The sequence below is a fragment of the Eucalyptus grandis genome, chromosome 1, assembly GCF_016545825.1.
Source record: "Eucalyptus grandis isolate ANBG69807.140 chromosome 1, ASM1654582v1, whole genome shotgun sequence".
NCBI lineage: Eukaryota > Viridiplantae > Streptophyta > Magnoliopsida > Myrtales > Myrtaceae > Eucalyptus > Eucalyptus grandis.
In genome coordinates, this window is record NC_052612.1 from 47,449,925 (window position 1) to 47,472,419 (window position 22,495).

Below are 22,495 nucleotides of genomic sequence, written 5' to 3' on the forward strand. Positions count from 1 at the left end.
GGCGACCCACGATCGGGGCCGGCGAGGTCGCGCGGCCGGCCGTCGCGACCTCCGCGACCCGGATCTCGGGGGCGGCGAGGTCGCGTGGCGCGCCGTCGCGACCTCCGGCGACCCGGATCGGGGCCCGCGAGGTCGCACGACGCCAGCCGTCGCGAGGGCGGCGTGGTCGCGCGAGGTCGGGGGACCTCGGCGAGGCCGCGCGAGGTCGCGCGACCTCGGCGAGGGCGCGCCTTTGGGTCGCGCGACCTCGGCGGGCGCGCTGGGTCGCGCGACCTCGGCGACGGCCGCGCGCTGGGTCGCGCAACCTCGGCGACGGCCGATCGTCGCCGAGGCTACGCAACCCTCGGCGACGGGCGCGCTGGGTCGCGCGACCTCGCCGGCGGTGGCGCGACCTCGCGGATGTCGGGCGACCTCGCCGGCGGTCGCGCGACCTCGCCGGTGGTCGCGCGACCCGGCAGCTGGCACTTGGGGGACCTCGGCGACGGAGAAGATGAACAGCAGTGATCTTCACAAGGGCGAAAACGGAAAAACAAATAGTTCGTAAGGATAATTTTGGAAAAAAATATGAACGATAATATCGAACTGCGAGAAAATTTGAAATGCCCAAGGCGGGTACCTGCCTTGGGCTTTCACCTTCACAAGGCAGGCTTTCAGCCAAATGCCTTACAAAATATTTTGCCAAACACCAATTTTTAGCCCAAAGGGCTTTGGAGGTCTAAAGGGGTTTGGAAATGCTAATTCCAAACGCACCCTTATTCCCCCTCAATTAACAAAGAGGTTTGCAGGAGGTTGATGAAATGATCAGATTAAGATTATATTAAAGTAGTTACAGTAATCTTCTGGACATTATCCTAAAAGAAAATATTAATTGTGGGAGATTGGCAGACCACGAGTGGCATGTGAACTCATCAATAGGTCACTTTGTGTCAAAGGCAAGACAAAGGAGCCCCTTGAATTTTATAATCCCTCTCTTTCAGCATCGATCAGTGCAAGATTGACTGCTTTTGATTGGCGGTTATGATCATATAACAGCTAATTTGATATGAATTCTAAACTAATGTAACTTAAATGATGAGGAAAGCATAGCATAAATTTAAAAACTTGACCAAATTTGAGATTATTTTACCTTAACAAAGGAAAGGATACTTCAGTGTGGTTGATTTAGTTTCCAAGAGATTCACGATGCTATTTCCTATAATTAACAACCATGAAAATTAGCACATTTTCGAAGCATGCAAAGACCCAAATTGGATGCGACAATGACCTCATTAACAAGCTTAAACCAGGATGGACATAATGTATTTGGCTTAGGATGGAACATCTCCTTGAAAAGTATATGAGCACTTAAGGATCCAAGTTTAATTTGCGATAGCATACGTCCAATTTACATGCACAAAGAATTTCTCATTTTAATCCGACAATTTAAACTCTAGGATTAACGATTACCCGCATAATTATGATCTCAATATATCATATGAAATCTGAAGACTTTTTCATTCACGTATAATTTTTCAACGGGTTAAATTACCTTATTTTTCTTCTTTCAAAACTTTTTATGCCATCACATCATAGCGGGAAAATCTCGATTAACTAATTGGGACAGGATCGCACCATAGGCATGCAAAGGACGACGAGACCGAGACGGCCACGGAGGCGCTGCCGGCAACCGGAAGAGTCAAAGGCGAGACAGCGATTCACGATTTCTTAGGCCCGCGCGAGGTCATAATCGGAATTTCGCCCGGGGCGAGGTGGGGGAAGACAACGTGCGGCCGAATACGTGGGGAAGCGGATCGTCGTCTTTCTTCTCCACTTGGTCCCCGTGAAGAACTAACCGGCCGTCGAATTCTGTCCGGAATCCACGCGCGGCTCCACGCGTCGCTCCCTCGTGGATATTCCCGTTGGTTCTCGTCACCGGTCCCCTCCCGCCGCTTGTCCGCATCTTTGCCGCCACGAGACTTTTATGGTGGAAAAGAATTTAAGAATCCCCTCCCCCGCAGCTCGGGAGGTCGAATTCCAGGTTGAAAGTTGGAAGGGCGCAATTGGTGTAACCTGCAGTTTGAGTGTAACGGTCTGCGACGTGGCACGAAGCGTTGGAGCTCGTTAATTGGGTACCGCCTCTTTTTTGAAATTGCATCCCCCAATCCCCATGAATCTTGATGTGACGACTTCCTGTAAAGTAATGACTCGCTGCTGCTGCTGCCGGTGGCTGCGCAACCGACGAGGTTGTCGAGCACGTTCCGGAAGTTGCAGGGCCCTTTTTCTACGGCTATGGCTATTTCTGCCTTTGATTTGGTATGCATTAATTTTGTATCGAATCGAATCATTTGGGTGTACTTTGGATCTGATGAGTCTTCTGATCTTCTCTTTTAAAATATTAAAAAGGATTTTAATGAAAAATGAGAAATATAGTAGAAATTGCAATATTAAGAAGAGATGATTTTTAATTTGGTTTGGTTAATGGAACCAATTTTTTTTAAAAAATATTTTTCATTATCTAAACTGAATCGAAAACACACGAAAATTTTGTTCGTATCAAAATGGTTTTTGGTTCAATTCGTTTTCCAATTTAATTCGACACGCCGAATTGATGTCGGGAAGTAATGAATTAACATGCATGCATTTTTTTTTTTTATTTGACGTGAATGATACAATGTAATATATTCATAAATGAGGAGCAGAGATTGTACTATAACCTATTTATAGAGCGTATCATGATAGGCCCATATATTATTGGTTACTATTGGAATACCGACCCACGCTGACCTTCAACCACACTTCATTACCAGACCAAGAATTGTTGAGCTCAATATAATTTGATGCATAACTGTATTTGTGATGTCAATATTGTCTCCTGTGTATTTTATTTTTGTTGTAACAGCCTTATTTTCTCAAATGAATATTATGCCATTGATATAAGAGCAAATTTATGGTAAGATTTCCAACACATGGGATGTCCCCCTCAATTATCATGTAACTAAACTAGAGAGATTCTCATTGTTTCCTTGGGCCTATCTAGAAGTTATCCTGGTAAATTCAGAGCAATTTCAAAGCTCTCTCTCTCTCTCTCTGGACGGGGGATTTCAAAATTCGAACCACCAAAGTACGACATACTTTGTCGTCTTGGTCAAGTCAGTCATCCACAGATAGTTTTGCTTAGGGTTGCACTACTAGTGTGGACAAGATGGAACCACAGGCAACAATTAATCCTTCCATAATTTTTTAATCACTCAGAATGAACTATGTTGACCATGAGCGAATAGTCCTCGCACCTAATTTCCACTCGATGCACGTTTCAACACGGTGTTCAACACCAATTGATCCATAATGCATGAACAACATTGACTATACAATTTTTTTTGCATTTTTAAAAGCCTTTTTGGGATTTTTTTCTTCTTTTCTTTTCTTTTTCCTGCTCTTGGTTGGTGAGGATGCAAAGGTCGCCATCCTACCCTTGCCTAGATTTGGGCAAAGTGTGCAGATGACACTTCTACTAATTCGAAGTCCATAATGCATGAGTTGGCACGCACGATCAATATTGAATCCCGTGTTGAAATGTGCATTGAGTGGAAATTATGAGTGAGAACTATTCACTCATGGTTAACATAGTTCATTCTAATTGATTGATTCATGGAAAAAAGGCTTTTAAAAATGCAAAAAAAATTATATAGTCGGCGTTGATCGTGTCATATAGAGTCGATCGATACCGATCAAATTGCAACATTAGTGTTTTTCAAATCATAAAAAAAATTGAGATTAAATTGTCAAATCATTAAAATATTTAGAGATAAATGAACTAAAATAAAAGGTTTATAATTGAATTAATACACGTTCAAGTTTAGGATTTTTTTAGTAATTTTTTGTTTGTCGACACTAGACAGCCTTTTAGCAAGCAACAGGAGTTCATTGGTGGAAGAGCGTTGTGTTCTCATCAATTTCATCGACGGCTGTCTCTCAGAAACTTCCTTTTTGGAGCTTTCTCTACACAACACTCACTCCTAGTCTTAGTCGTGACATATGTCGGGGTCGACCGTCAATCATTTCCACACTCTACCAAAGATCAATCCCGTTGGGCGAATCAACATGCACCCAAAAAAGGGAAAAAAGAAAGAAAGAGAAGAAAGTCATATAACCTTGCCTTAATTATTTAGAGAGAGTATCATTTCATTTTCACGCGAAATTTAATAAGTAAGGAAAATTATTCTATTAGTCCTAAACTTATTATGTGAATATAAATTTAGTCGATTTAATTATAGATATTTTTATGAAATTCCAATGTAATAATCTTCCACCACTTTTCAATGGAAATCGCCAATGTCGCAGTATGCCACGTATAGCGGTCAATGAATTAGTATAAATCGAACAAAACAATCACATTAGAATTTCAAACAAACGTTCATTACTAAATCGGCAATGCAATCATTTTCAGCCAATTTTCGATGAAAATTGCCGATGTTGCTATGTGTCGAGTAGGACATGTTGGTGATGGTTGGTGAAGATCAACCGAAAGAGTTATATTGGAATTTTAAGCCAAATTTTATAATTAAATAAAAAAATTGAAAATTTCATAAGTGAATTGTCATATATATAGTAATTTTATGATTGGTCGGATAATTTGTTTTCGAGGAGGATGTCCAAACCGCACAAATATTCTCAATGCGACGAGGCTTCCCAAAGTGATAATTACGTGGTGGGGAGCACGAAAAATATCCGGGAGACGTGCCCAAAATTGAGGCTGGAACGATGGGGGATGAAAGAGGGAGCGCGATCATTCATAAATTTTGCCTTTATCGTCCCCTTTTTTTTTCACCTTGTCCCCCTTTCTCCGTTGGGTCTACACAGCACTGCAATCCAACCAAAAGTTGATGCGTGCCCATTGGGTCCCACTCGTCTTACGGGCGTCGACCTCTTCTTTTGACTGGTAAAACTAGTTGTCGACCTCTCGATCTCCCCGAATTCAAGTTAAAAAGAAAGATTACCTGAACATCTTTTAGGACGTTTTTTTTTTTTTTTTACTTAATCCCTACGGCGGGTTATCGCATAATTAATCCGTAAATTATGTAGATGGGCAGGATGTTGGTTTGAATCTGATCAAGTGATCGAACGCATTATGGGTGTTTTCACCTTTTTTGCAATGATGACGGCGAAATTAAATATCTATTGCACTTCTACGTCAAATCACATCGACAAACTTAGATTAACTCTTTTAAAGAGAGCAAATAATGGGCACCATCTATAGTACTGGCTTTTATATTTTGTCATAATCTTGCAATCTCATATCCTCCGCAAAAAATATGATCATGAGTCGTGTACCTCACCCCTATATAAATTTGTATTTTGATCACTATTCCAAACCTATGAGATTCACATTCACACACACTCTTATTAACTACTACATGACCAACATGGATTTATTTTTAATAGAACTCTTGGCGTCCTTGTAATGCAATTGTCATAGTTGCCTCCATTGATAGGCAACGACTTGTTTCGCTCGTCTCAAATCGGAGCATCCCCAAAATTTTAAAGCTTTGGTGAAGATTATCCGCTAAAGAGCCTAGTAAAATAGGACAAACTAAAAGGAGAAAGGGGTGGAGAGAGGGAGGAAAATATCAGAATATTTGTAATTTTCATATTCTGCAGCATAAAATAGGTTCCCGTTTGTATTTTTGAAAAATCGAATTTGAACCAAACTTAGCTTTTTTAATCCTTATCCAATCTAATGGATGCTGGAGATTTTACTAATGAAAAACGACTCCTACGCAATGAGGTATGCAAGAAGATCGATCGAATCAAAATCAACCCATCTCATGGATGAGAATTATTATAAGACCATTAAAAAAAAAAAACTCTCGAATATTGTTGCAGGGTGGTCCGTCCAAGTCTCACAAAGGAGGAAATTAGTAAAGTATGCTGACAAGATTCTCCTGTCGGCGAGAACCTCCACGGGCGCCGGATCGGGAAGAATTTGGAAGTTGCTCCCGTCGATGAAATCCACAAGCACCAGCAGCCATCATCATCGATCTGTGGCCATTAAACAATAACATTAAAATTCACGAACGGTTAGAATAAACATGATAATTTCACCGCCCACCTGCCTTAACATCTCCATGCGAAAGCTCTCTCCTTGACAACACACAATGACAAAAATGCCCTTCCTTTCCACTCCCAAGCAAGCGGCGGTGAATTGTATATTTACTGGACCAAATTTAGGCCACACAAAAGAAGGGTCACACAACTTGGTACCAACCCATCACAATCCAAGGCTTTTACTTGACACGACTCTAATATTAAATTGTGATATCTATACTTTTACCATTTTTTTTATTCAGGCAATTCATACCAATTATATATTATGACCTGATATGAGATTTAAATTTTTTCAAATTTCAGCAACAACATATTATTCTGTGAAATTAAGGGCTTGAAAGAGGGAAGAAAAATGTGTTTTCACTAGGCGGGTAATTAAATTGCTTAACAAATTGTGAAGACCATTACATGTACCGACTCATTTATTGTTAGTGTACGATGCAATTAACATTAATCCGTATGAGCTGTAATTACGCGTTAGCCGTGGAAGTAGACCTGGTCGAAGATTTCGTGCTCCGACAACGAGGGAGCGAGTGAGCAAGGGACAGATGTGGGGCAAATTTTTATTTTCCCCACTACGGCAGAGACGAGATAAAAGGAAAAAATAAAATAAAAATAAAGGCACGAAATAAAAAAAATAAAATTAAAAAAAAAGAAAGTTCTGGCAAATTCCTCAGTAACTGAATCACATTCTTTTCTTTCCCCAATTTTCTTTATTTATTTATTTTCCCCTCTCTCTATCTTCATCATCTCCTTCCTCTCGATTTGGACCCAAAAAATAAAAAAATAAAAAAATCGGTTTTTTTCTTCATCGTCGTCGTCGTCGTCGTCGTCATCTCATCATCATCATCATCATCTCTCCCCGCGACTTGAACATTTCCAGTCGCAGATCCGCCTTTGCAGTTACCTCTTCAAACGACCAGCTCCACCTCCAGCTCCCTCTCTCACTCTCTCTTTCTCTCTCTACTTCCACTTCACTCTATAACTACTTCCCCGCACCGCCCTCCCTCCCCCTCTCTCTCTCTCTCTCTAGAATCGCTAGTCATGCCGCCGTCGTGACCGGAATCCGGTGATGCCGCGCCTCCGCCGGAACCGCCATTGCTCCTCCTCCTCCTCCTCCTCCTCCTCCTCACCGCACTGAAGCTCGTCGGCACTAGGGGGGATCTCTTCCTCTCTCTGCCTCATGGGGAAAAGTAACCGCCTCGGCCGCCGCCGCGCCGGCGAGCTGCTCCTCGCCGTCGCGCTCTCCCTCGCGGCGGTCTCCGGCGTCACGGACCCGGGCGACCTGGCCATCCTGAAGCAGTTCCGGGACGGGCTCAGCAACCCGGAGCTGCTCGAGTGGCCGGCGGGCGGCGGCGACGGCGACCCGTGCGGCTCCAAGTGGAAGCACGTGTTCTGCTCCGGCGACCGGGTGTCGCAGATTGAGGTCCAGAAGGTCGGCCTCGCGGGGCCCCCCCCGCGAACCTCAACCAGCTCACCGCCCTCACTCACTTGGGCCTCCAGAACAACCGGTTCAGCGGGGCGGTCCCGTCGCTGCGCGGGCTCTTGACTCTGCAGTACGCGTATCTGGATTACAACAAGTTCGACTCCATTCCTTCCGATTGCTTCGTCGGCCTCGACAGCTTGCAGGTTCGTTCGAGCGTTTCGCGTCACTTCGCCGACGCTGTTCAAAGTCGGATTCTTGCAGAGCGTGTCGCTTCGATTTCAGCTGATGGTTTTGCTCGGTTCCTTTGATTTGGCACAGATTCTGGCATTGGACGGCAACAATCTGAACGCCAGCACGGGGTGGATGTTCCCGAATGAGTTGCAGAACTCGGCGCAGCTGAGGAATCTCACCTGTAACGGCTGCAATTTGGTCGGCCCGGTGCCGGATTTCCTCGGAAGCATGGCTTCTCTGCAAGTGTTGATGTTATCAGGTAACAGCTTGACGGGTGGGATTCCTGCGAGTTTTGCTAACTGCAGTTTGCAGATTCTGTGGTTGAATAATCAACGTAAAGGTGGAATGACCGGGCCTATTGATGTGGTGACTTCTATGGTCTCTCTGACGAGCCTGTGGCTTCATGGGAATAGCTTCTCGGGATCGATTCCGGGAATATCGGGGACTTGGTTTCTCTGAAGAGCCTCAATCTTAATGGTAATCAATTCTCCGGCTTGATTCCTGATAGCTTGATAAATATGGTTTTGGATTTGCTAGATCTGAATAATAATAACTTCATGGGTCCGACCCCCAACTTTAAGTCGCCTAAGGCGGTTTGTGCTTCTAATAAGTTTTGTTTGCCCACGCCGGGAGCACCTTGCGCGCCGGAAGTTATGGCTCTCATAGACTTTCTTGGCGCGTTGAATTACCCAGCAAGGCTTCTTTCGTCGTGGGTGGGTAATGATCCTTGCCAAGGGCCATGGCTTGGGCTGAGTTGCAATAATAACGGAAAAGTTGCCATGATCAATTTGCCCAAGAACAAGCTTAATGGTGCATTGAGTCCGTCGGTTGCGAAGTTGGATGCTCTCACACAGGTGAGACTTGGTTCGAACAATTTGACGGGTTCAGTCCCTGCTAACTGGACTAGTTTGAAAGGTCTGACTTACTTGGACCTAAGTAACAACAACATTTCTGGTCCAATGCCAAAATTTAGTGACTCTGTGACGCTCCTCATTGATGGGAATCCTCTGCTAAATGTTACCCCCACCTCTCCAGAGGTGAGCCCTCCATCTGGGGATACGAAGTCCCCTGGTGGAACTCCAGATTCCCCAACCAAAGGCTCAACTTCTGCTTCTGCTAACGTTCCTACTCCTGTTAGCTCCCCCAAGCCGAAGAAATTTAAGTATTTTTGGGCAGCAATTGTCGCTCCCGTTGCCAGTGTGGCAGCTCTCATGCTCCTGGCTGTTCCTCTGTACTTCTGTTGTAAGAAGAGGAGAGAAACATCCCAGGCTCCAAGTTCCCTAGTGGTTTACCCGAGAGATTCCTCTGATCCAGATAATATCGTGAAGATCGCAGTTGCTAGTAACACCTATGGCAGCACCTCACTTATGGGGAGTGACTCTGCTAGCAGAAATAGCAGTGGATTTGGTGAGTCTCATGTAATTGAAGCGGGGAATCTCATAATATCAGTTCAGGTCCTTCGAAATGTGACGAAAAATTTTGCACGGGAAAATGAGCTTGGTCGCGGTGGCTTTGGGGTAGTTTATAAGGGGAGTTAGACGATGGAACAAAGATCGCAGTGAAAAGAATGGAGGCAGGTGTAATTAGCAACAAAGCAATAGACGAATTTCAGGCTGAAATTGCAGTCCTTTCAAAAGTTAGGCATCGTCACTTGGTATCTCTTCTAGGCTATTCTGTAGAAGGAAATGAAAGAATACTAGTGTATGAGTACATGCCTCAAGGGGCCCTCAGCAAGCATCTCTTCCATTGGAAGAACTTGAAGTTGGAGCCTCTTACCTGGAAGAGGAGGTTAAATATTGCTCTGGACGTTGCCAGGGGAATGGAGTATCTTCATAGTCTAGCTCATCAGAGCTTCATACACAGAGATCTTAAATCATCGAATATTTTGCTCGGAGATGATTTTAAAGCCAAGGTTTCAGATTTTGGACTGGTAAAGCTTGCTCCTGATGGAGAGAAGTCTGTGGTAACAAGGCTTGCCGGGACCTTTGGCTATCTAGCTCCAGAATATGCTGGTAAGCTTTCAATTGTAGATTGTGTCTTTGTGAGTGCGCGTGTGCCTGTGCGTGTAGCATGTGGAACCCTGGAAGAAGTGCATACTCTGCTCTGCGTTATAAATCATATTAATCATCTGGAAAATAGAGTACATTTCGTTGAACATTTGAAGCACGAAAAGTTTTCTTCTTGCCTGTCATAGTTAGGTTTATTCGTGACATCCACTCAATTGATTTTACAAGTTGATTACAATGGATCAATATTTGTCCTGTTACTGCATCCTGCTACTCTTGACATTCAACTCTTTATGACGAGGTTGAATTTTTATAACAAGTATCGACCTTTGCCTACATTGTTTGCATGCAAATTTTGGTTACAGATGAATTTCACGGCACTGAGTAGATTTGCATAGTTGTTTCCAAACTATGGGAACCTGATTTCTCTTGTTATGAAAGTTTAACAATCTTGGAATCATTTTCAGTTATATATTCTGCTTCCGCACTCATTAAATATTACTTTCTTTGACTTGTATTTATCATTCATATTAGTTCTCATCATATTCTGATTGCTCCCATTTCACGTACAGTCACAGGGAAAATTACTACTAAAGCTGATGTCTTCAGTTTTGGAGTTGTTTTAATGGAACTACTGACGGGATTGATGGCGCTTGATGGAGAAAGACCAGAGGAAAGCCAATACCTCGTGGGTTATTTCTGGAATATAAAATCAGATAAAGAAAAGTTAAAGGCTGCTATTGACCCAACTTTGGAGAAAAAGGAGGAGACATACGAGAGTATCTCCATCATCGCTGAATTAGCCGGGCACTGCACTGCAAGGGAGCCAAACCAAAGGCCAGATATGGGCCATGCTGTGAATGTACTGGCTCCACTTGTTGAGAAATGGAAACCATTTGACGACGACTACGAAGAATACTCTGGCATTGATTACAGCCTCCCGCTGAATCAGATGGTTAAGGACTGGCAGGAAGCAGAAAGCAAGGACTTGAGTTACGCGGACTTAGAAGACAGTAAGGGAAGTATACCCACAAGACCAACAGGATTCGCGGACTCTTTCACTTCTACCGATGCTCGGTAAAAAGATCAATTTGGTTGCTTTTCTTAAGCATGCTTCTTTTGGTAGTGGTATATAGCACGATGGGATGGGGGGGCTTTGCTTATTGAGAACTCAGTGTTCATATCATGATTAAACGTTACTTCCTTATCATGATTAAGTAGGGTTTCCAAATTCTTAGGATATCTTGTTCAGGCTTTAAATGTTCGAGTTTTGACCATGATATCTCCAGGGAATTGGTGATGTTGTAGATAGAGATGGATCATTATAAAAAATGATGCTTATGATTCCTCATCTTTTTTCCACGATGATCTCATCATCATCATCATCTTCCTCTTCCTCTTCTTGAGACGAGGAACTAACCTCTTATGGTTTCTATCCCTAGTATATTGTTACCGTTGCCTAGAGGCTCTTTGATGACCTTGAACGTCCTTTACTCGGAGATTAATACACTGCATATCACGTGTACCGGAATTACTTCACTTTTTGAAGACAGCATATGAGATATGTCCTAATTGCTTCAGCTGTGCATGTCCCTGATCACAAATGTCGCAGAATTCGCACTATGCATTAGTTTTTACAAGGAATCTGCTGCTGTTGTAGTCTTTCACTTGAGGCGGTTCGTCTGAATAAAATGATGTCCTCGAAAATAAGACAAACGAAAATGAGAAGAAATTATGAACCAGAACTTCATGTGGAGAGGATTGGATGTGGCGGGATCGAGAGGCACTCTAGTGCCAGATGAGAGAAGTGATATTGTTTGTTGCGTTCCATACAAAAGCGAAGCAGGGTCGTGTCGTTTGTCGTTTGTTCCCGAACATGAGAAGCCAGATCACCTGCCGACAGTTTTCTAGTTGAACCGTCGAGCACGTGAATGGTAATGTTGCAGTAACTTTCTTTCTGCCTGATCAAAAGGGGGAGATTTTTTAGGTGGACCCCATCTCCTGATTAGAGAAATTCTTTCATCTTATTTATTTGTTTAGTATATAAAATTGAAAGAAAGAACGAAAAAAAGAGAAAAGAGAAAGAAAAACAACTGATGATGGTGTTACTATGCTTTCTGATTTTTTTGTTTTTTATGTTTTGGTCAGTACTATGCTTTCTGATTTGACATGGTAACTTTTTGACGTGATCAATAGAATTTCCGTATGAAGAAGTAGAAATTTTTCATGATGTGAGCCAACTTTCATTATATCATATGATTAGTAACTTTAATAGAACGGGAATAAGTTTTACAAACTTAAAAGATATCATTATAACCAGTAATGTGCATAACGGATATAACCAAGATTTCAAGCTCACCCGGAGCATGAAAAATAACTAAAATAATTTTTTTATTTAATATGAAGATAAAGATAGAAGGCTAATAGCTCTCATAATATAAAATTATAGTATGATCGTTTAGATTATTTTATTTTATTTTATTTGCAACCGCATTGTCAATACCCATATGCTAGATTTTTCACAAAGGAAATGTATTGTCATGTAATTTCATTCCAAAAATTGCATCATGTTGACTGCCCTTAACCTTGTCTATTGGCAGGGTTGAGTGGATCCATGATGAACAGTTCCATACTTGGAACTTGAAACTTATCTTATTGTGATTGATACCTAATTTTTGGAATATGGAGTTGACCCTATTGATCTAGTCCTAGTATTAGGGTCTATCCAAAAGCCAACCAATTCCTTTTTTTGTGTAATTTTTTTATCCCTTGAAAGGATAAACAATTGTAAAATATCCATTTATTTACAACCGAGGCAAATAATAGTTTTAACAAAATAATAAAGCAACATCAATATAAGATGCAAGGTAAAATTAAAAGGAGAGAACTAGCCATTTAGGCTCGGTTTGGTTATGCACATAGAACCGAGCACTAGACTAATAATAGCCAATTCGAAAAAATTGGAATCGGGAACAAACCAGAACAATTCATATAGGGTCAATCTAGTCCAATTCCATGGTTTACCCTAAATCGATGCTCACTCTTATATATTAGAATTATAGATTTTTGCATGTCATTTTTTCCTTCCAAATTCGAGAATGCATGTTTTGAAGTTTTTGCATATAATGAAAAAGTTTCATGGAATTCTACATATTTACATTTGTAGAATCAACCGAGAGATGTAAAAGGTCATAAATTAAAAGTAAGAAGTAATTTTTTTGACTTTTTCACCAAATAAAAAGTATCATTTAAATTAGAAAAAAATTACATGAATCAACACGTAAATTTCATAAGCTATGAAAGTTTCAAGTCCATGATCTTAAAAAGGTCAAAATGCATGTGGTGTAAAAGCTGCAAAAAATCTAAAGTTAAAATTACTTCAAATATTCGACCCAAAAAGAAAAGTCACTCCAAATAAGCTTTTAAAATGTACATCTCTCTCGTTCTAGTGGGTTTAAATTTCGACCGAAATAAAAAATTGAGTTTCATTGGCTAAATTTGCGCATCTTTTACGAAGCCAAAAAAGCCTGGCAGTGGGCACCTGTTGATAATAAAAGAACTTTAGAACGTTATCGTTTGTTCTGTTGCGTGAGAAAAAGGAAATGGAAAAAGAGCCTCTCGTTATTGGACCGAACCCATGACGTGGCACGCATGGCGCGAAATCTTAAAAGGAAGAAGGAAGAAGACTCGAGCGGGGGAGAAAGGAGAAAGGGTCCCACGCCATCCACGTGGCTGCCAACGCCTTCTCCGTTCGCCTTCCCCTTCAAGCAGGGGATCTCCTCCTCCTCCTTCCTCCTCCCATGTCATCACGCCAGCCATTCTCCCTCCCTTCCGTATCGCCATCGACGCCTCGCGAAGCAGAAGACGACCGAAACGGACGCGGAATTCACGGCGTTCATGACCGATCGCGCTCCGCATTGCCGGTTCTCTCGTTAGAAGAAAGCAGCAGCAGCCGAAGAAGAAGCAGAAGGAGGAGGAGGTCGAAAGATGATGGATCGAGCCTCGCGTTCCGCATTGCGGTTCTCCGATTGAATCGGCGAGAGAGAGAGAGAGAGAGAGAGAGAGAGAGAGTTATACAGCGATGGGAGTGCCGCAGGCGATGGAGATCCTGAGGGAGCGGGCGGAATCGATCAGGAGTCGCTGCACAAGAGCCAGACCATCACCGACAGCATGGTCGCCATCCTCGCTCCTTCGACCACCGCCTCTCCGCCCTCGAGACCGCCATGCGTCCTACTCAGGTCCTCCCTCCCTCGTTCCTCTCCTTCGACGCGAATCGAACGTTTCCGCCGTTCTGACGCTATTCTGCGCTTTGCTATTGTTCTTTTCTTTTTTTTTTCTTTTTTTTTCTTTTTTCTTTTTGGTAGATAAGGACGCACTCGATTAGGAGGGCTCACGAGAACATCGACAAGACGCTCAAGGCCGCGGAGGTCATTCTCGGCCAATTCGATCTCTCGCGCAAGGTTTGTTCTCGCTCTGTTTTTGCGGAGTCGAAGCCATTGCATTGCATTGCATGCACTTTGCGATGATGGACATTTCTTCATCATGAGTCCATTTTTTATTCAGTTAGAAATACCACCTGTCCCGGTGTCTTCCTGAATCGACGTGCGGCTTCCGTAAGTAAGAGAGAGAGAGAGGAGAGATGATATTCATATATGCAAAAACAATGTCTTTGCAAGGAGATTCAGTCAACATTCTCGTGAAGTCTGATTATGAGTTATGACAAATCTCGTACAGTCACGAGTTTATTCGTTTCGTGTCATTTCTCTGAATTTTAGTGTGATATTCGAATCCACTCTGCAGGCATACATTGCTATTGCTATACTATTGAAGTAGTTACCTTGATCTTTGTTCCTTACAATGAATCTACAACACAATTTTTATTTTTTTTGCCGCAACTCGTGATTCAGCATCATTGTCATGTCACTTTATGTACTTGCAAAAGGAATGTACATGCTGAGATTGTTCGTATGTATTCACTTAGGCAGAGGCTAAGATCCTTAGAGGGCCACATGAGGACCTAGAAAGCTACCTAGAAGCCATTGATCAGCTTCGAAGCACCGCTAACTTCTTCAAAAGCAATAAAAGCTTCAAGAGTAGCGATGGAGTTGTTAATCATGCCAATAACTTGCTTGCAAAAGCTATATCGAAGCTTGAAGATGAGTTCAGACAGATATTAACCAATCACAGGTAACCTACACCTTGGCCACTTCTTTGTTTGTCCTCGCGAAAACAGTTTGGTGTCTTACATCTCTTTTTCCTTGCAATATGCTTATTTCACCTAATAGGACAATAGCAGAAGTACAGTCCCTGATTTAGAATGTTATATCCACACCTTCTCGATAAAAGGATTTTGGAGTCAGGGAGTCAGGGAGTCCTTACTAAGCTTCAGAAGGATATCGGTTGGTGTTTTTGAGTGGATGAATGTTTTCGACTCTCTATATTGCAAGCTGTAGTTGTTCTTGTGATGACACAGAATGATCAATGATTAAACATTCAGCTACTAAATGAGGCATTCAAATTTGCACGGGAGTGATCCGGTTTAAAGTGTTGTGCCTATTTGCCATCTTTGTGTAGCCAATCGTTTGTCCAGTGTTTTTTTTTCTCAGCATTGCTTTTGCAATTTCATCCCCAAATGTGTGCTTATTTTTTTTTCTTAAAAATCAATTGGGGGCTCTGTATATGTTATGATATTTCAGAGATTAATTTACTTTCCTATTTGATTTTCAGCAAGCCTATGGAACCTGATCTTCTTATTGATTGCCTTCCCAACTCTCTGCGGCCATCATCAGGATCATCTGGAAACCAAAGTGAAGCTAGTGGCAAGCCTGAGCACCCAAGTAAAACGCCAGATGCTGGAGTCTGCAAACCTCCAACTCTCATACCCCCCAGGGTTCTGCCATTGCTGCATGATTTAGCTCAACAGATGGTGCAGGCTGGCCATCAGCAACAACTTTTTAGAACCTACAGGTACTTAAATCAGTGCCGTGCCATAAAGGTTTCTGGTTGTTCTAGTTACAATTTTGTTCGCAGCAACTTTTGGTTGACCTTTCACTATCATCGTTTAGTACATTGCTCCAAATCAAAAGTCTGGTGGGTCTTCAGCATTAATAAGCAATTTTCGGTTTAAATAAAATCGACCTTTTCTTTCATAGTGATAGTTGAATAAATTCTGTTTAATTATGATAGATGAATAAATTATATTTAATTATCGTGGCTGAAAGTAGTTTGGCCTATTACGTATCGTTCTAGAGATTACAATAGGCGTGCAACATGAAACTGCATCATTACAAATCAATACATTTCTATGTCGTTTGATTTCCCTTAGTCATGTTATATCTTCAAGAATCCCAGACAAGAAGAAGAATCAGTTGTTGCCAGAGAAGTGGGGAACTTGATGTTTATCGCGAGACGCTGGTGCTTTCTTTCTCTCTCATTTTAGGTAGATGACAAGTAAGCTCTTTTACCATTGTTGGGAATAAAAGGAAGTTTTGCTACCTGGATAGACCTTCCGGTGGTAAGTCCACTGCAAGAGCCGCATTATATGGTTTTCAATGGGAACTTCTTGTCGCACCTGGTAGAAATTAAATAAGCAGTCAACATGGCTTAAAATGAAGGGTAATTCTTTCTGATGTAGCTGGAGTCCTTCCTGAGCAGGAGTTCCACCAAGTTGTAATGGTAGGCTTACTTTGTCTAACGTCTTTTATAAGAAACTGAAAGCAGCCCCATCTCAATAAAATAATTATAGAGAACCTGAGAAGTTTAGTGTTGATCTATTGACATAGCCCTTCTTTTGATAGTGAAGCCCACTTGAACCTATGCTTTTTGCTTCAAGGCAAAGTGCTCAGTCGAAGACAGTCAGACTCTTGTTGGACAGGAGTGGTCAACTAAAGGAGTTCTTTTCCGCCCGTTTAATGACAAATATGGGGGATGTCAGTGAGGGTTGATGTCTAATTTGTGGAGGGCTTAAGCTTTAGAGAATGTTTTAAGTATCAATTGATGGAAATTTTAACTTTTAACATGCTTTAAGAACTCTGAAAAGCAATTTGTAAAAGACTTACTCTTCAAGAATGTTTACATACACATAAATCTATAACGCCCTACAGAAAAAAAATAAAATTGCTAAAATAGCTTCTTTAACACGTGGCTTATCTCACTTGATAGACAAAAGATAAATTCGCTTGTTGTAGTTATTCTGCTTTCTTTGATTAATTGATTGCATTAGTCTTGCTTTTCCTTATGTCAGGGATACTCGTGCTTCTGTTTTGGAACAGAGTCTTCGGAAATTAGGTGTGGAGAAACTGAGCAAAGACGATGCACAGAGAATGCAGTGGGAGGTTTTAGAAGCTAAAATTGGAAATTGGATACATTACATGCGTATTGCAGTAAGTGTTTATGTCGATATGGCTTAATAACCTTTTGGTTTTGGTTCCTAAATAATGTCTTGCAACAGGTAAAGCTTCTTTTTGCTGGTGAAAAGAAACTCTGCGACCAAGTATTTGATGGCGTTGATTCTCTCAGGGATCAAATCTTTGCTGAAGTAACAGCAAACTCTATGGCTCTGCTGCTTAGTTTTGGAGAAGCTGTTGCTAAAGGCAAGCGATCACCCGAGAAATTGTTTGTTCTCCTGGATATGTATGAGATATTGAGAGAATTGCACCCAGAGGTACGATATATGTATGTTTTTTTTCAATTCTTTTTGGATGTACACGTATTAGCATAGTGTTATGCGATTCATTTAATGAAGTGAATGAATGGAACTAATTCTTTTGATGCCAGTTGCTCACAACTTGTAGAAGATGAATGTCAGAATTTTCTGATTTCCCTGTATAATGTGAAATTTCTAAAATGACTGTTGGAAGAGGAGAAAACTGTTTTAATCTAGACAAGGCACTTTGAGGTTCCGTAATGCGTCATGAGCACAGGGATAGGGAGTGATTTGCAGGGTATGCCGAAAAAGCTATACAGCATGGATGGTGCTTCACTTGCCTCCTGTCTGTTGAAAGCACTGGAAAAAGGTTTATAGATGGCTTTGAATGCGGAACCACAGATTCCCTTGCTTTAAGTCTACTATCTAATCGCTTATTTTGCTTTGTCAACTAGCATGATGAACATATATTTTGCTATCCTAAAACAATGACGTGTTTAATGATGGATGATGTAAGGTGGAATATATTGCATCATGTAATCTCAACTTCAAATAGCTGTCATGTGCTGGTGAATATTGCTGCTACGGCTTCAGCTGCTAAGTACTATATAATGGAAGCAAATGACTGCAAATAGGTCACACAGTCATTGCAATAGCAAGTGAGAGGATGTTAATAAACTCTCCATTGTATTTGTACTTTCTCAGCGAGTCTTATGGACATTGACGATGATCTAGAGCTCCATTTGTGTTATTTAGCATATGTGCATGCATGATATACGTCATCTGAATGTTCTGTGATATTTTAAGCTTTTCACTAAATTATAGTTCAATGATACAGCATTAGGTCAAAGGTTCGAATATTGGCACTTCCTCTTGTTGTTATTCTGCTCGTGGCTCATGTCTGTCCTCCAGTGGTTGTTTGATGTGATACATCTTGTATTTCTTGTGGAACATCTGTTCATATGCATGGAGGAGTCAAGATATAGGCTTGATATGTACTGTTAACATGATTCTTGATATTTTAAGTTTTTGGGAAAATTATTATTGCCCAACAACTTTTAGGCCTGTAAAACAGCCTCATTACAAATTATCAGACTTAAATACGTGATTAACAAGCACAATAATCCACTTCTATGGTTGTCCTGCTGATTTAAATAATGGGTTAGAAGAGTAGATGGTGAGGAAGATAAGTCTTTTCCTTTCATTTCCTTTCATTTTCATCCTTTTCAAATGCGCTTGCAACTGAGATCCCTAGTTCTCTATGGTCCATCTCTGCAAATTTCATTTGCCTCAAATGCCTTTTCCTTTATCCTCATTTATCCTTTTTGGAGTTTTGTAATATCTTTACTTTGGTCTAGAGCCTGAGTTTATTTTGGTGGGATAGATTACAGACCTTTTTGGAAGTAAAGCTTGTACTGAGATGCGAGAATATGCCTCCAGCTTGACCAAGCGACTTGCTCAGACGGCTCAAGAGACATTCGGTGATTTTGAGGAAGCAGTTGAAAAGATGCCACAAAAACTGCTGTTCAAGATGGGACTGTTCATCCTTTGACTAGCTACGTGATAAACTATGTGAAGTTTTTATTTGAGTAAGTGCTCCTTAATTCATATTCGGCAGATCTTATTTCTTGACAGCCTGATAATATGGACAGTTGTTAGAATACCTTCAATTCCTTTGTGAAGTCCTTTTTCTTTTTTCTTTTTTTAATAAAAAAGGTGTTGCTTGCCAAATTTTTTTTTTTTTTTGGCATGTTTCTGTTGTGCAAAGTATGCCATGCCAACGTGTTCTTATGCTGAAAATGGCATTAAGCAGTGTAATTTTTGTTTGGGTCATATCTTGCTTCTCTGCCTAAGCTATAATATTCTGGTATTGATGTTTACAGCTATCAGTCCACTTTGAGGCAGCTCTTTCAGGAGTTCAATGAAGGCGAGGCAGATGCTCAATTAGCAGCTCTAACTACAAGAATCATGAGTGCTCTTCAGAGTAATCTGGATGGAAAGTCTAAGCAGTATAAAGATCCTGCGTTGACTCAATTATTTCTCATGAATAATATCCACTACATTGTTCGATCTGTAAGGAGGTCAGTTTTCAAGGCATTGAGTTTGCTGTGCAAGCATCATTGGGCTAATACCATTTCTTAGCTATGTTTTGCAGGTCAGAAGCGGAAGGACTTACTTTGGGATGACTGGGTGCAGATACATAGGAGGATTGTTCAGCAACATGCCAATCAGTATAAGAGGATTTCGTGGGCAAAGGTACTTTGGTTGAACTACTTTTATAAGAGAGTTTTTTAATGCTTAAAGACCTTTTAAGCAACATTGTAGCTCCCACACATTTCAAGCTCTGCATAGACATTTAGAATTTTCTTTCTTCAGATATTTCAAGACAATTTCATAAGTGAAAGTTCTGTAAAAAAATTCCTCGGCCTTGAGTGACAAAACAGCACTTCTTGTGAAGTTTATCACCGAACCTTTTCCAATTCATCAAACAGAAACTAAGCTCAGCTGAAATCTTGACCTGCAGATTCTGCAGTGCCTCACGGTTCAGGGTGCATCAGGAGGTGCTGGTGGTATGGGAAGTGATGGTACCAGTGGAATCTCAAGAGCAATGGTGAAAGATCGGTTCAAGACATTTAATGTTCAATTTGAGGAGCTCTATCTAAGGCAATCTCAGTGGACGGTTCCTGACAGTGAGTTGCGCGAGTCACTGAGGCTTGCTGTTGCAGAAGTCGTCTTGCCCGCCTATAGATCTTTCATCAAGCGCTGCAGGTGAGTTTCTCCTACTGATCTTAGGAGTTTCCTTTAAGATCCTCTCAAGGTCGATTTTCATGTTTTGGGTGTTATAGGCCACTTATTGAGAACGGGAAGAACCCTATGAAGTACATCAGGTTCAGCGTCGAGGATATTGAACGCATGCTGAATGAATTCTTCGAGGGCAAGACATGGAGTGAGCCTAAGCGATGAAATATTCGGAGCGATGAAGGCTCCCGCTTCATCACCTTTCTTCGATCATTTTTAACTATTAAGTGGGTGGGTTCAAGCGATGGTCGTGCCCCATCTCATTTCTTTCATTTGCTTTACTTGTAAGTTTTGTCACTCGAGACAGACCAGAATGATGACTATCCTTATTGGAAGTCGTCTTAACCATTCTTTGACGCCACTTTGGAGATGTTATGTGAGCATGTCAATTCCATATTCTTGGTAACTCTTGAAAAGTACACCGACAAATTCGTCATTCCGTATACCTGTTCTGTCCATTTCCACAATCGATATCGGATCGCCAAAGAATTCCGCGTCCATTGCATTGGTTTTGAAGGTCAGTGGCGTGCTATCAATACGAAAATTTTGAACGATATAGGACAAAATGGAACATGCAAATTTTTGCAGTCGCACCCGAGGGGACATCAGTCAAACTCACTATGATTCAGCGAGGTTTCACCACTCATCTCTGTACACCGCATCCTCGGTCACGACTGTTCTCCCCGTGGCAAAGCTTCGTGGCACAGACTCGACCACAGCGCAAACAGAATCCCACGGTTCCAGGAAATGCCGAAACAAGTATGAACTGCAACAGGCACAACCAATGTGAATTCTGAAACCGATGCGGATGAAAAAACTAATTATGAAACCGAAGCACAACCAATATATTGTTTAGATTCGTTCCATTAATGATACGGTGAACAAAAACTAATTACAGGATCGGATTAGCCACTAACATGTTTTTGATAAAAAGGGTAAATTATTAGCTACTCTAAGAAAGCTGTGTGGAATGCAAAACGGATGGAAATCATTTTGACAACCCATTCCGTTTGGCTTCATTTGCTTAACATAGTATTCTCCCTCTTACATCCCAAAAACCGCACCTTTCCTTCTATTTTCAGACATTGCCGTCTCATTTTCTCTGTTTGTTCTCTCTGTTTCTCCCTCTCTTTTCTCTCCCTCCTTCCCCGTCAGGGACTTAGGTTGTGCGAGATCGAGGGTGAGAAAACCAGAAAGACCATTACCCAAGTCGACAATGGCGTCTCCGTCCGATCGCCACCATGCCGAACGACCCAAACCCTATGAAGATGAAAATCAACCTAAACCAAGTCCCCCTCCAGATGGAAACCATAGCTCTGGGTCGCCGCCGCCGCCGCCGCCATCGACCAGACACCAGGACACCGCCCCCAACAACTACCCCCACCAACCCCTTCCCGGCTACCCTCCTCCGGTGATGGGCTACCCCCGCCCTACCCTCCTCCCCACGGCGGCGGCGGCGGCGGCGGCGGCGGCGGTGGCTATCCTTACGGTACACCCCCTCCACACGTCGGATACTACCCCACAAACCACCCCAATTACTACCCTTCCCAAGTACCGCCACAGCGCACCTCAGGCTTCGCACGCGGAATCCTTGCGGCCCTTACTTTTCTCGTGGTGGCATCGTGCACCATCAGCGTCATCATGTACATCGTCCTCCGCCCCCAGATCCCGGGTTCTATGTCACCGCCTTCTCCGTAACCAACTTCAACATCTCGAACTCGGTCCCGATGGGCAGCTGGGACGCCAATGTCACCGTCGACAACAAGAACCAGAAGCTCAAGGCCTACTTCGAGCGGATCCAGAGCTACGTATACTACGACGACCCAAGGACCTTTCTCAGCTGGAGCACAGAACCGGCGTTTTCCTGGAGAGGAAGACGAGCGGCGTCATCCACGCGAAGATGACGACGATAGATGGGGAGCAGCCAAGAGCCGCGGCATTGGAGGAGATGGATGAGGAGCGGCGGAAAGGACGGTGGTTTTCGGGCTGGGGCTTGGGTTGATGGGGACGTTCAAGTCCGGGTGGTGGTGGACGAGCCACTTTGGCATGAGGGTTTACTGCGACGGCTTGGATGTTGGGTTCGTCGGGGTTTCGGGAAAGGGGAGCCTGAGGGGCGGAAACCCTAGGCAGTGCGTGGTGTACGTGTGAGAAAGATGAGCGTTGCATGCATGCATGCGTGCTTGTGTTTGCTCTCTCGTTCGTTTATTTTTTTGTAATCTTTTGGGTGTCCTTTCCTTTCGGTTGGAACAAGATCAAACAAGATGTGGAAAAGAGTGAAAGCAGAAATCGGCAGCCAATCTATGT

The 22,495-nt window shown here is 42.4% G+C and overlaps 1 protein-coding gene and 1 pseudogene across 1 annotated transcript; both read left to right on the top strand.

The window, feature by feature from the left end:
• The first annotated feature begins 6,846 nt into the window (after nt 1-6,846).
• On the top strand, nt 6,847-11,098 carry LOC120294915 (receptor protein kinase TMK1-like). Its single transcript, XM_039315923.1, is given in 6 exon segments — nt 6,847-7,535; nt 7,538-7,713; nt 7,829-8,171; nt 8,174-9,265; nt 9,268-9,753; nt 10,320-11,098. Coding segments are annotated over 6 exon segments (2,874 nt in total). The 5' UTR covers nt 6,847-7,267; the 3' UTR covers nt 10,829-11,098.
• Nucleotides 11,099-13,477: 2,379 nt separating this feature from the next.
• LOC120291164 lies at nt 13,478-20,499 on the top strand (annotated as a pseudogene).
• The last annotated feature ends 1,996 nt before the right edge of the window (nt 20,500-22,495 follow it).